This window comes from Neophocaena asiaeorientalis, unplaced genomic scaffold (genome assembly GCF_003031525.2).
Source record: "Neophocaena asiaeorientalis asiaeorientalis breed wild unplaced genomic scaffold, Neophocaena_asiaeorientalis_V1.1 scaffold140, whole genome shotgun sequence".
In the NCBI taxonomy this organism is placed as follows: domain Eukaryota; kingdom Metazoa; phylum Chordata; class Mammalia; order Artiodactyla; family Phocoenidae; genus Neophocaena; species Neophocaena asiaeorientalis.
In genome coordinates this window covers 2,121,953-2,135,419 of record NW_020173729.1, presented here as the reverse complement: position 1 = coordinate 2,135,419, position 13,467 = coordinate 2,121,953, and the positions used below count along the sequence as shown (strand labels likewise).

The window sequence follows — 13,467 nt, the reverse complement described above, 5'->3', positions numbered from 1 at the left end:
AAAAAAAAAAAAAAAAAAAAAAATTTGTGTAAATTACTAGTTAAAATAAAATCTGCATGGCCTGGGTTTGGGGGGCAAAATTTAATATTTAGAAAGGAAAAATAAATGTCTATAGTGCCATTACTAATAACCTCGATGCTTTCAACTAACAATGTTCATTCATTTACTAACAAATACTTATTGAAAACCAACTATGTATGAGGCACTGATCTAGCCCCTAGAGATAAGAGAAACAAGGTTTCTACACCAAAGATTGTATTCTCATGGGGGAGGAAAAACAGATAACATACAAGTGAACAAAGATAAAATAATTTCAGGTTATAAATATGATGCAAAAAACAACAGAGTGATAGAAACGTCAAAGGAGACTATTTTTAAAAGTGATGAAGGATGGTCCCTAAGAAGGTCCCATTTGTGCTGAAACTTGAAGAATGATACAAAGTCAAGAGAAGAAAGTTCTAAGTAGAAAAGGACCACCTCACCTTAGGAGAGGTTTCATTTGGCACCTTAACATTTTTATGCCCTGGATGGGTTATATCCTGGAGAGACCCATTTTATGATGAATTCTGTTTAAAGCTTACAATATTTATTGGTAAGTATCCAATGCATCTGCACACACATAAAGCTAACATGATACTCAGGAAAAACAATAATAATAATAATTCCCAATCTTTTGGTCTAAGCCAAAAGCTCTTAACTCTGGGGAAAGAGCAGGAACGGTAGAGCTAAATCTTTGAGAAGTTGATGAAAGCAATGAACTCTCTCCTCCAAAAAAAAAAAACCAAATGCACCTACACAGAAACTTTACATATAATTTTTGGAGGTTCTTAGAAACTTGAAGCCCACCCACGATGCACACACCCTATCCCCAACGAGAAATCCATGAACCCTAAGTTAAGAACTAAGCAGTAATTATCACACTCAGATGGGACGGATATGAATGCAAGCTGCTTACCCTACTTTTAAATGATTCACGAATCAGGAACGCTTACTCTCAATTTATTTTGGCCCACATGAGACTTTGTATGGGAATTTTCTCTATGCTACAGAAACAAACTATTATGCTATATAGATATAGACATATAAAATTCTCACCTAAAAGTGAATGAAATGCCTCTTCACTACAACTAGTATAATCTTTCGCACATGATAACAGTGTCATTTGATACTGGTTTTGCGCAAGATCTTATAATTTCTTCCCCCAAAGAAATATATTACCACATTGCTTCAAAGGCTGCAAAGCTGTATGTTAACACCTATTAACTTACAGATGTTCTTCTGGTTCAAAAGCAAAGCTTACGATTATTTTTTTAAAACCATTCACACATACGCACACACTCACACTACAATTTAGTTGCCTAAGGAATATACATCAATTACAAATGAACTTATTTACAGAACAGAGACAGACTCACAGACATAAAAGGCAAACTTATGGTTACCATAGAGGAAGACGGGTGGGGGGAGAGGGGATAAAGCAGGAGTTGGGGATTAGCAGACGCAAACTACTATATATAAAATAGATAAAAGACAACAAGGTCCTACAAAGAATTATATTCAATATCTTGTAATAAACTATAATGGGAAAGAAAAAAAAAGAACATACATCGTTAATCTAAGGTACAAACTAGATCAATCGTTCTTAACTTTTTTGATTCAGACACCCCTTTGAGAATTTGAAAAATGCTATGGAATTATCCCACTTAAAAAATGGACAAATTCATATAAAATTTCAGCCTGCTCAATGCATTTCAAATTCATTCAAGGGTTTAAGAATGCCTATACCTACAATACAAGTATATTATGACTGGCTGTTTCTGGGAAGGGGAGCTAATTAGGAAAACCAACTTGGGAGGAAGATTTTTCATTATACATTCTTTTGTATCTTTCGGAATTTGAACCATATAACTGTATTATCTATTCAAAAAACGAATAAGTCAAAAAGCACTACACTAAAAAATGTGGCAGGATACCAATGCAGAAAGTGAAAAACCGCCATGTAAAGATGCTTAAAATAACGAGTCTACTAAATTCAACACATTTGCACACTGTTTCTTCGTATTTGGGGGCTGAAAAAGGTTCATGACCTCAAAACTATGCTCTTGTTTCATAATTTTCAGAGAAATCTCCAGTTTCAACTTTTTTGCTAGGAAAATACAAAAAGTCAAATAATAATTTCACATTATTCATATTGTAACTTCTGAAATCCCAGTTAAATGACAACAGTTAGTAATATATTGAATGTGGTACTGCCGCGTCTCTTGATTTTTATTATCATCCTCATTTGACAGACAAGAAAACCAAGCTTTCCAAAGCTAACTCGCTTGCCCCAGGCAACACAGCTAGTGAGCTAGCCAGGACTCTTGCAGGCAACAAAGCCCATGTACTTCCTCCCATGCGACACCGCGGCATAACCTATAAGGAAGACAGTGAACACCAAAATCGAGGACATTATTTCTTAGGAGATCATTCGCATTATAAATACAGTTTAGAGCACTAGTCCATTATAAAACTGGGAATTCTATCTGTATGCTCCTTTACACTACACAAAGCAGATAAACATGAAAGAGACGAATTATCCCATCCAATAATTTTTAAAGCACACAAACTAGTTTTAACTTGGAATTTTTCAAGTCCTTACAAACTGTCACCCTATAAAATTAAAATGTAAGCTGAATCGTAAGTGTAGAGTTAAAAAAACATCAGAGAATTAGTGTTACAGAAATACGTTACCAATCTAAAGGTTTCAACACCAAGGGGCAAAGAGTTTCTGCTGAACAGCACCTCCAACCATCAAAGTTTTTGGAATGTTTGATACTGACTGTCCAAACTATGAGCAAAATGCTTTAGAAACATATGATGAATTGTGAGGCTAGCAACAATGATGCCACTTTCATTATAATCCCATTTTCAAAGAGGTGGTAGCTTTCAAAAACATCTCACTCAAATCTAAACTTATATAATCGTTTAAAGTTAAAACGACAAGGAAATACGGCATGGGTAGAAAACATAAACCACCTAACCAGATACGACTACCCCTAGTAGTTATTATTATTATTGCTATTGTTACTAATGTGTGTGTGTCTATTTGCCTAAGTGTTTATTTTGTCCTTATTCAGCGACTTACCTAGGTAACTGTCCAAGCTTGCTTTATGTCCTGCTGTGCAGGCACCCAGAAAGCATCCAAGTCTTTACTTTCTTATCAAGCACATAAGGCACTCAACCTCTACTGAATTCCCCTTATCAGGAAAATGAGTAAAAGTCCTTCAAGCTCAAAAACTTTAGGACCTTCTGAAAATATTTTCAGAAGTACTTTATGGAGAAAACTCAAATGTCTACATGTCAAGGTCTATCCTGCAATTTCACAATTGCAGGAAAAGCCAGGTCACTCTGATATATTTACACAAAACTACATGCTGGTGTTGCTGTCTATAGAAAAATAACATCACTGATACAAATTTCAAAAACCCACCTATTAGGAAAAGAGCAAAGGAGATGAAACTTTCCTTTCACTTTGTTACAGGGCTGCAAGTGAAGAGACTTTTAAAATGCTAAGAAATAATGGCAGTGTTACTTATAAGTCAGTCAAGTATTACCATGCATATAATAAGCATTCTTATAAGGCAAACACACAAAACAAGTGATTAATGAATACCTAATTTTTGAGCTTTCAAAAATTACATATTAAAAAGATGAGCTACATAATTACTATGTTTACACAATTTCCGTTTTCAAACTCCCCTAAAATTAAAGACCTTAAGGACATGTTTTTTCTTTACTCTTTAAAGCAACCCCCAAAATTCAACTACAGTTTATATTGCACCCCCAAATAAAATTATCTTAAACCTTCCAATTCAGTCAAAACAATTCTATAGAAAATTAAATCAATAACTACCCTTTGGCATGCATATATAATTTACACTGGTTTTTCCTAAGGAAATGGTAAAAAAAAAATTCCTTTTATGTTTTCCTTATATTTCATAAACCACCTCCTAAAGTTGTGAGAAGGCACACAAATAAAAGTCAATCCATTGTAAGGAAAACAAATGTTATTCAACAAACTCTTTACATTCACTATAATAATCAAGAACAAATACACACTTCTAAAGTCTATACATGATTGTACTTCTTTGTTATTCTACAGATATGGAAATCTAATTTATGGAATGCTTCCCGGAATATCTTCCCAGAACGTGCTTATTACACAAGAATCACTTTTAGTCTGTCTGGAATTTAAGCTTGTGGATGTATCTAGTATTATATGATCTTGTTGCTCTCCAATGCTCCTATGCTGGCAAAACATACAAGTTCACAAAAATCATATTCTTGGAGAGCAGAATTCTTGGAAATTTTACAATACTATCAGACTCCACTTAAAATATGAGAAAAGGATATACAAATGGCCAAAAAGCACATGAAAAGATACTCAATGTCACTAATCGCTAGGGAAATGAAAATAAAAATCACAATGAAATACTACTTCATACACATTATGATGGCTATTATCGAAAAGAAAATAACAAGTGTCTGTGAGAATGTGGAGAAATTGGAAGAAGCCTTGGGCACTGCTGGTAGGGATGTAAAATGGTACAGCTGCTGTGGAAAACAGTATGGCAATTCCTCAAAAAATTAAACATATGCTCCAGCAATTCTTCTGGGTATATACCCAAGTGAAAGCAGGGACTCAAAACGATATTTGTACACCCATGTTCTCATAGCAGCGTTATTCACAATCACTGAAAGGTGGAAGGAACTCATGTATCCATTGACAGATGGATAAACAATACGTGGCATATATACACACACACACACACACACACACACACACACACACACACACAATGGAATATTATTCAGCCTTAAAAAGGAAAGAAATTCTGACACATGCTACAACATGGATGAATCTTGAGGACATTATGCTAAGTGAAATAAGCCAACCACAAAAGAGACAAACATTGTAGGATTCCCCCTATAGGAGATACCTAGAGTAGTCAAATTCACAGAGACAGCAGCGGTTGCAAAGAGGTTAGGGGGAGGGGTAATGGGGAGTTAGTGTTTAATGGATACAGAGTTTCAGCTGGGAAAGATGAAAAGTCTTGGAGATGAGTGGTGGTGATGGACATACAACAATGTGAATGTACCTAATGCCATGCTTAATGCACACTTAAAAATAGGTAAAATGGTCAATTTTATGTTATAGATATATTACAATTTTTTAAAATGAGATAAGAAACAACAAAATATTAAAACATGTGCCAAATTCTTCTCACGCATGCTTCTTTCACTACCCACAAAACCAACACCATGGCTCTGAGTGGTCAGTTAAGTTCTAATTTAAATGTTTACCATGGGCCCCAAGAAATTAATATAACAAAGTTTAAATTTGTTCTAACCCTAAGAAAGTTTAAACTGCTTCCTCAGAATAAAGTCCATTGCCAGATATAGATGCTACTAGCTATTACATGTTTATTTCCGATTAAATAAACTACTAAAGAATCCAATATACCTCCCAACTTTGTATTTCAAGTACAGTTACTTTTATCCCTAGCGAGTTTTTCCTTCATTTTTCTTCCAAAGCCTCATAAAGACTATTTTCATTTTTACCAGCAAAAACTTTAGTCAAAATTTTCTCCCCCCAAACTCATAAGAGCTCATCTTCATTAACTGTAGATATATCATCTTTACAGTAATAGTATTCATTTCATGTTTACCAATTTCAAGTATAAACATGGAAATCTCATTTATGAATCTTCCTCCCTTAAAAAAAAAATGTTCATACGGGAAAAACAGAAGTTTGAAATATCCTAGGCTACATTTTGAGGATCTTTTCTAGTCACACTCCAGTTTTTCTTTTAATACCTTCTGATTTCACAAATTGTTACAGACATAAATGTTCACTAACTAACTAGCAACCAAGTTTTTTGATTTCCTCTGAGCCAGTAAAGTGTATTGTATTGTTCACGTCCCCTTTCTCCTCACTCTTAAGTGTTCAGCAGACAAAAATCTACCTTCAACGGTAGATTCTAATAGCTCCATGCTATAAATGCTATGTTCGGATACATTTCAAACAATGCTTGTTCATAAACATAAAGCAAATAGATAAAAATTAAAAGGAACAAAAAGTACCCACATACTCAAACAAAAGGTAAAAGGTTTAATTTAGAAAAAAAAGTTCTCATATTAATTCCCTAAACAATATGATCATCAAATACTTTTTCTATTTGTACTATCTGAAAACAAAAATGCATGTAATCAATTACTGACCATTTTTTCTCAATTTTAAAAAATGAATTATTTCAAACATTATTTTCTATATGTAAGTTAATGGCACCATCTCCTCTACTAGGTCTACCTCCTGTGATTAAATCTGTACAATTTGTAGTTGTCACTGCATATGATGTATACATCTAAATGTCAACAGAAGACAATAAAAAAAACACAGACCCAGACCTCATAAAGTTTCTGTGGCATTCAGTTTTTCTACTTATCAATGTGAGAGATTCTCTGATAATAAGTTTATTTTCATTTGTCCATGGCTATTTATATTAAATTGAACCCTTTAAAAGGGGGAGGGGTGTATCACACACCAATAACTTCAACATGTCGGAAACCTCCCATCTCTTCAATTTGCAACATGGAATTTTAACAAATATGGAACTCTACAAAAAAGAAAATTATATACAGATACAAAAAGATCAATTGAAAAGGAATCCATCACCTGGTCATGAGCCTTACCTTTTAGCAGCGGCAGAGGTGTTAACTCAATAGGCTTGCCTTGAGACCTAAACTGTGAGGAACTTTGCGACCTCTTCTGTCTGGCTTTTCTGACGGACTTCCGAGAAAATCCGTCTACTTTATCCACTGATGGAGGAGTAGTTGGTGCTGAGGACATATCCCTACTGAAAAGAAAGAAGTATCATCAACACATTCCCGAGGTAGAAGCATACAAGTGAGTTACTCAAATTCTAAAATTCCCATACACTATTTTTGAAAATGGGAATATGTTTAAAAGAAAGCAAATAAAATCAATTAAGAGCAGTCACATGTTCAATGGGAAAACAGAAAAACTTGGTGGAAAATAGAATATAAGTACTATATAAGCAATACTGTAATGCTAATGCATTGTGCTACTCCCACTACGATATGCATTAAAGATGTTCATTTAGGGCTTCCCTGGTGGCGCAGTGGTTGAGAGTCCACTTGCCGATGCAGGGGACACAGGTTCGTGCCCCGGTCCGGGAAGATCCCACATGCCGTGAAGCGGCTAGGCCCGTGAGCCATGGCCGCTGAGCCTGCACGTCTGGAGCCTGTGCTGCGCAACGGGAGAGGCCACAACAGTGAGAGGCCCGCGTACCGCAAAACAAACAAACAAACAAAAAGATGTTCATTTATACTTGAACATGTACTCATTTTCTAACTGCACAGCTCTTCTCATCTTGAGATCCAGAAGTAATTGAGCAACTATTCTGCAGCTACAAAATTTCCATCCAAACATTTTCCCAAGATAGTTAATATTATGAATGGGCTCTAGAGTTGAAACTCTTATGGTACTTCAAGAATCTACACCACTGTATCACAGCCAGGTGAAATTTACAATTTCTCAACTACCAAGACATGACTTTTAATGCAATGTGCTGTGTTAGTTATGATAAACTACACCACACCACAAAGGAGGACAAGCTAGGTTACTTTAAACAGAACATATAAAAGGCATAATTAAAATCATTTCAAAGAAGTCTTCTTTTTGAATGAAGCCATCTGAAGTTACTAAAGCTTAATAAACAAAACTATGATGAAATGGTACACCAAAGTTGAAATAAAAACAAATTCACAGCCTACTTAGACAACCAAGTTGAGTTCCCTTGAAGTTCATCATCAAATATTAATTTTCATTCTATCAAACTAATGGAACTGAACAGTTATTTGGGATTTTTTTTAACACTCTGAAATCATTAAAATGAAGGCTAAAAGTAAAGAAATCCTAAAAGTAACAAGGATTAAGCTCAGTTTCATTCACCAATTTAAACAGATGCCATCATTTCTATGGCACTGAGGCTCCATGCTCCATGGAAGATTAATGGCAGACTTGAATAGAAATAACGCACATGGGGGAAATGCTGAAATGCAATCACTCACCTGTCATTCCAATACATAACATAAGTGTTTTGTAACCTCTAAAAGAGTTAAGTTTTTTCCTGAACGTGTGAGAATAAAAAGTTACCTGGATTAGCTGGATTCTGACAAAGTAAAAATAATAAAAACATAAACAAAAAACAAACAAAACCATATGATGTTGAGGTTTGGAATTTTGAAGTCCTGTTTGGTACTCTTTTTTAAAAAAGTTTTTACCAATCTAATTTAGCCTTAAATGAAATGTGATAGATAAAAAGGAATTGCAAACCATGAATGATTATAGAAGAAGTAAGATGACTTAAAAATTCGTAATAACTGCATCTGCAAGAAGCTCCACATCACATTTGTATGTTGTAAATTTAGGGGCTGCTTTTCCAATCTGGTATGTGAATTATTTAGACTACATTTAACCCTCACAACACAAGATTTCCATAAATCCTGTTCCTCCTCCACTCTTTTTGTCTCTCCTTTATTCTTTATCTCCCATCTCTAAAGATGATTTACTGGTAGCAAAAAAAAATTTTGTTTTAATCATTTGCCCGCGGCCCAGGATAAACGTCAAGGATCTCAACCCTAAAGCGCTGCAGAATTGAACGTGCAGTAGCAGCGGGTCCGTACAAAGCCCGGGGAAACAGGTTTCGCCGTGGGCTAGGACGCCCGAAGCTTTATCATCCTCTAAGCACTGGGCACGGGGCATTTCCAAGGCACAGGATAACCCAAAGGGGGTACTGGGGTGGAGGAGAAAGACAGAGAAAAGGTTGGTGTGTAGGGATGCTCACATACTCCGTTTGCTCCCACCCACCCCACCCCACCCCGTGCCACCCCAAGCCCTGGAGAAGATAAGCTGCTACAGAATCCTTCTCACTACACCAATCCCCCTTTCCTCCCCCCCGCCCCCGTCAGTGGATAAAGGGGGACAAGAATACGCCTCCAATGCCGGATGGTGGAGAAAAAGGGGGGTGGAGGGCAGAGTGAATGAAAGGCATCATCAGAAGCATTTGCAGGTAAATCAGACAAGTGGGACCGGCGCTCCCTCTCCCTCACCTCACCCCATCGCACCCCTCGCCGGCCCAGGCCAGGCCTTCCCCAGGCCGGTGCCCCGCAGGTTCCCCAGGAGGTCGGGTAGAAGGCAGGAAAGGAGGAAAGGAAGCAGACGAGCCGCGGTGCTGGAGGGACGAAGTTACCTTGAAGCTTCTGGAGAAGAATCCGAAGATGATCTGTGGTTTCGGAGGGGCGGGAGACGGGAGAGAGGGCCGCAGCGGGGGCGGGTGGCGGGACCGGGGCGTGCGGGGGGAGGTCCGGTCAGCGGCAGGGAGCCCGGGGCGACGGCTGTCCGGCGCGGCGTCCCTCCGGTTCCGCGGCAGCGGCGCCTCTAGGCCTCACGGCCGGACCTGAACCTCAGCGCTCCGGCGGCGGCGGCGGCCTCACGATCCTCCCCCGCGGGCCCGTCCCATCAAATCGGCACCGACCCCGCTGCGGCTCCGCCGGTGGCTCCTCGCTCACATTCCCGGCGGGCGGCGCCTCTGCTCGTTGCCCCGGACCCGGCGGCTGCAGCGACGACGAGGGGAGGGGGGAAGGGAGGGAGGAAGACTAGATCCGCAGAGGCAGCAGGAAGAGAAGGAAGGAGAAGAAGGAGCCGCTGGGGCTGGAGCCGCCGCTGCCAGAGCCGCCGTTCGGTGCCCGCGGTGAGTCCCCGTCAATGCCCCTTTCTCTCTCCTATTGTCAATATCACCGGGCAGCTGAGTCCATGGCACACTCGCAACCGAACCTTCTGGCCAGCAGCGCCCGCCTCCAGCGCCCACTCACTGGAGGCTTCAAACGGGAAGCGAGGCTTCATTGGCCGGCGTCCGCCTTCACTCCCTTGTCAGCAAGTTGGGCTGAGACCCGATCGGGGATTGGCGGCGGGGGGGCGGAGAAACAGGAGGGTGGGAAGAGAGGAGGCTGAGGATTGGGCTGAGGCGAGAGGGACCCGGATGCAACCGAGATCTCCGGCCGCGCTGCCGCCGCTTCCGCCAGGCGGTGGGGTAGGCTGAAGCGGGGATCCGCCGCCGCCGCCAGGGCTGAGAGGAGCTCCTTAAACCCGGAGGGGTGCGCGTGACATCAGTGCGATGGGTTTCCGCGCTGTGCGGATCCTCTGGGCGGCGGTCGTCTGCAACCTGAGGATTCCAAGGGCAAGGGTCGGCTAAGGGTGGGGGCGTCCCTGGCCCTTGATTCCGCCCCTTTCAGCGGCGAGGCTAGCCCTTCTGGACTCGAGGAATCCCATTCGGACGGGAACCAGCGCCGCATAGAAAGAAAGAAAGGCAGCCTGTGCGCCGCTGCCTTTGTAGATGGGCCCCTCGCAGCCCGGGGCTGTAAAGCCCCCAGCAGTCGCTCTCCGCTCCACCTTGTGGGAGGCCTGGCACGGAAATCTGAACCCCTGGGGCCCGGCCAAGGGTTGGGTATCGCTTCGAATTCTCTCTCGCCTAGTCTCCTTTTCCCTAAACCTCTGTTTTGAATATCAGCTCCCTGGAGCTCCTGCAAGCCTGGTTGGGGCCAGTTCAGTGTAACTTGTGCAGGTGGGAACGCGGTCTCCACGCTCTGTGATCATTTATTGAGATAACCTCTTGGGCCCACCCGCTGTACAGAGCGCAGGGAAACCCAGCTTCAAACTGCGGGAGCTTGGGAGCTCTTCACTGGCAAGTTGGATCCGAAAGAGTTTATGGAGAAGGCTTCACTTAACTCTAGCTAGAACAAGTGATAAAATATTTAGAGATATGTTTGCATCCTTAGTGAGTCCTAGGCCAAGTGGTGCATTTCCAGAGAATATTCTTGGACTCTTGCTCTATTTGAGTGGATTCTATGTATGTCTTTTGAGAGGGTTAAAAAAAAAAAAGAAAAAAGAAAGAAAGGAAGGAAGAAAGAAATTCTTAATGCTTAGTACAAAAAATAACGTTTATAATCCTTCAACCCAGAGATAACCACTGTTAGCATTTTGGTGTACTTCTGTCCAGTATTTTTTTCTTTAAAATTGTGTATTCCGTTCTGTAGTTTTTCCCTTTCGCATTATATCATGTTTTCTATACAGTTAGGAAATAGAACTATATATAAATAAAACTGTAACATATATACAACTGACAAAAATATGCATTGTTATTTCTCTTGTTTGTGTTATTTAGCACTCAAGTGTTGCAAATTTCTATGCACATCCCCAGAAATGGGTCTTGAATGGGTCTTTTTTTGTGCCATTAAAATTTTTTTTAATTCCTGTTTTGAACTGAAATGGGAAACAGGAAAAGATGGTGCTCTTATATGGAAGCAGGCTTCCTCTACCGACTCCAGGTGATTGGTCACTGTATAGATAGTGTCTGTGTTTGCTCTGAAAAGTTCACCTCCCCTAGGCCTTACAAAACTGGCTAGAATACCAGTCTCCTTCCCACCTTCAAGAAACTTACATTTCCACATCTCAGTTTCCCATACCAGTCTTCATGAAAAGTTCAGTGCCCCAGCCATGCAGAATTTGTTTGCTCAATTTCTGATTAAGGGTAAATGCAGAATTCAAACCAAGGAAGATTTTAAAGCCAACTCAATTTCCCTTGGCAACAATTGAATTGTCCAAGAGTAGTGCATGTTTGAAATGCTCACAGCTGTTGCTTAGAACATTTCACATTTTGTAGAGTGGGGATTTTGCTTGCAAATTATGAATCTGTAAAGATGATTCATTTCAAAACTTTCACTTTCTGTAAAATGGCTGAGTAACTGAAATGAGTAGGTCTTTTTAAATGGAAACATCCTTGCCTATGTGAGAGATTTTTCCTTGGACCAATAGTTTCTAAAGGAGGTCCATGCAATGCATCCCAGGGGTATGTATATTCCAGGAAGAATGCAAGTCAGTCCATTTGGGATGCAGGAGAAGAAAATATGAGGACATCTATTTATGCTTAGTTCTAATCGAAAAAGAAAAATATTTTATATAATATTTTATATACATAATGAGGGACCCAGCCCATGGAATGGTCTCTTGGCCCATAACATCGTAGGAGATGTCCTCAAGGAAAAGTGGGAGTTACCCATTTCCAGGGGTTGGCAGTGGTGGTCCCACCCAGTCAGTCCTTGTCAACATGTAATGACTTATTGTGGTTTGCTAGGTTAAGTGGACTTACTGATTATCTAGGTTTAATTAAACTAACCCATAGAAAATGGGCAAGTTAGTTTACCAGAGTCCTTTGCAAAGAAACCACAGGAAAATAAGCAAATGGTGGAACTGACACTTCTCCCAGTATCAGGTTTTTTGACAGCACATTTCAAAATTAATGATCCCATAAATCCAACCAAATTTTGGCTTAAAAAATATCAAATTCATCAAGATTATTTGAATGTGGATTTTTATCCACTGTTATTAACAATGAACTTCAGGGCTTCCCTGGTGGCGCAGTGGTTGAGAGTCCACCTGCCGATGCAGGGGACACAGGTTCGTGCCCCGGTCTGGGAAGATCCCACATGCCGCGGAGCGGCTAGGCCCGTGAGCTGTGGCCGCTGAGCCTGCGCGTCCGGAGCCTGTGCTCCGCAACGGGAGAGGCCACAACAGTGAGAGGCCCGCGTACCGCAAAACAAACAAACAAACAAAAAAAAACAATGAACTTCATCCTGAGCATATATTATAATTGAGTTATAAGCTAATGATGATATATACTTTACAAATAAATATACATATATTTGGTTAAGAATTGCTCCCAAAAAATACACTGATCGGAATGAATGATCAAAAAAGTTTGCAGACTGCTACTCTAGATAATACAAAAAGAAATACATTATAGCCATCTGGGAAGCCATTATCAAGTGACAAAACACTGTCCATTGCTATCAGATGAAAGCATTCACTTCCCAGACATCAAGGCTGAGCTTATCATGAACCTACTGGCAGACTGGCCATGTGATGAGACTGGAAGACATAGTAGACTATCAAATGGTAGCTGACTGGTGAACTAAAGAAGGGATAAGATAATAAGCAGCAGTATCATCAAAACAATTATCAACCAGTATAGGAGGAAAAGACCTATGCTGACAAGACGACATCATCAGAGGTAGACTAGCCCAATTTGTGAGTGCGGGTGGAGGGTACATTAAACTGGTTGTGAGCTGAGAGGGAAGGATAATGAGAAAGCCTGAGACAAGAGCTGCTCTCTTAGGAAAAGCAATGAAAGATTACATACACAGCTAGTGTAGACAAGGGACTTTGGTGTTATATTTCTTCGAGCCACATTTATCTACACAGGTAACACCCTCAGCAGTGACATTTTCTTGGGTCACAATTTAAAGAGTACCGTTGCATTTTCAGATGTGCCTCAAAAGTCACAG

The 13,467-nt window shown here is 40.2% G+C and overlaps 1 protein-coding gene across 3 annotated transcripts in view; it reads right to left on the bottom strand.

Annotated features, from left to right (window-relative positions):
- The window catches only part of PPP2R5E (protein phosphatase 2 regulatory subunit B'epsilon), a 148,499-nt gene extending 138,608 nt beyond the window's left edge, over positions 1 to 9,891 (bottom strand). For 2 of the 3 annotated variants that reach the window (XM_024750805.1, XM_024750807.1), the window contains exons 1-2: positions 9,318 to 9,891; positions 6,736 to 6,899 (exon numbers count right to left, since the gene is read on the bottom strand). In XM_024750805.1, the coding sequence (XP_024606573.1) occupies positions 6,736 to 6,892 (157 nt within the window). In that variant the 5' untranslated portion in view covers positions 6,893 to 6,899; positions 9,318 to 9,891. The remainder of the gene's footprint in view (positions 1 to 6,735; positions 6,900 to 9,317) is intronic. The other variant, XM_024750806.1, reaches the window with a different exon arrangement.
- Between the last annotated feature and the right edge of the window lie 3,576 nt (positions 9,892 to 13,467).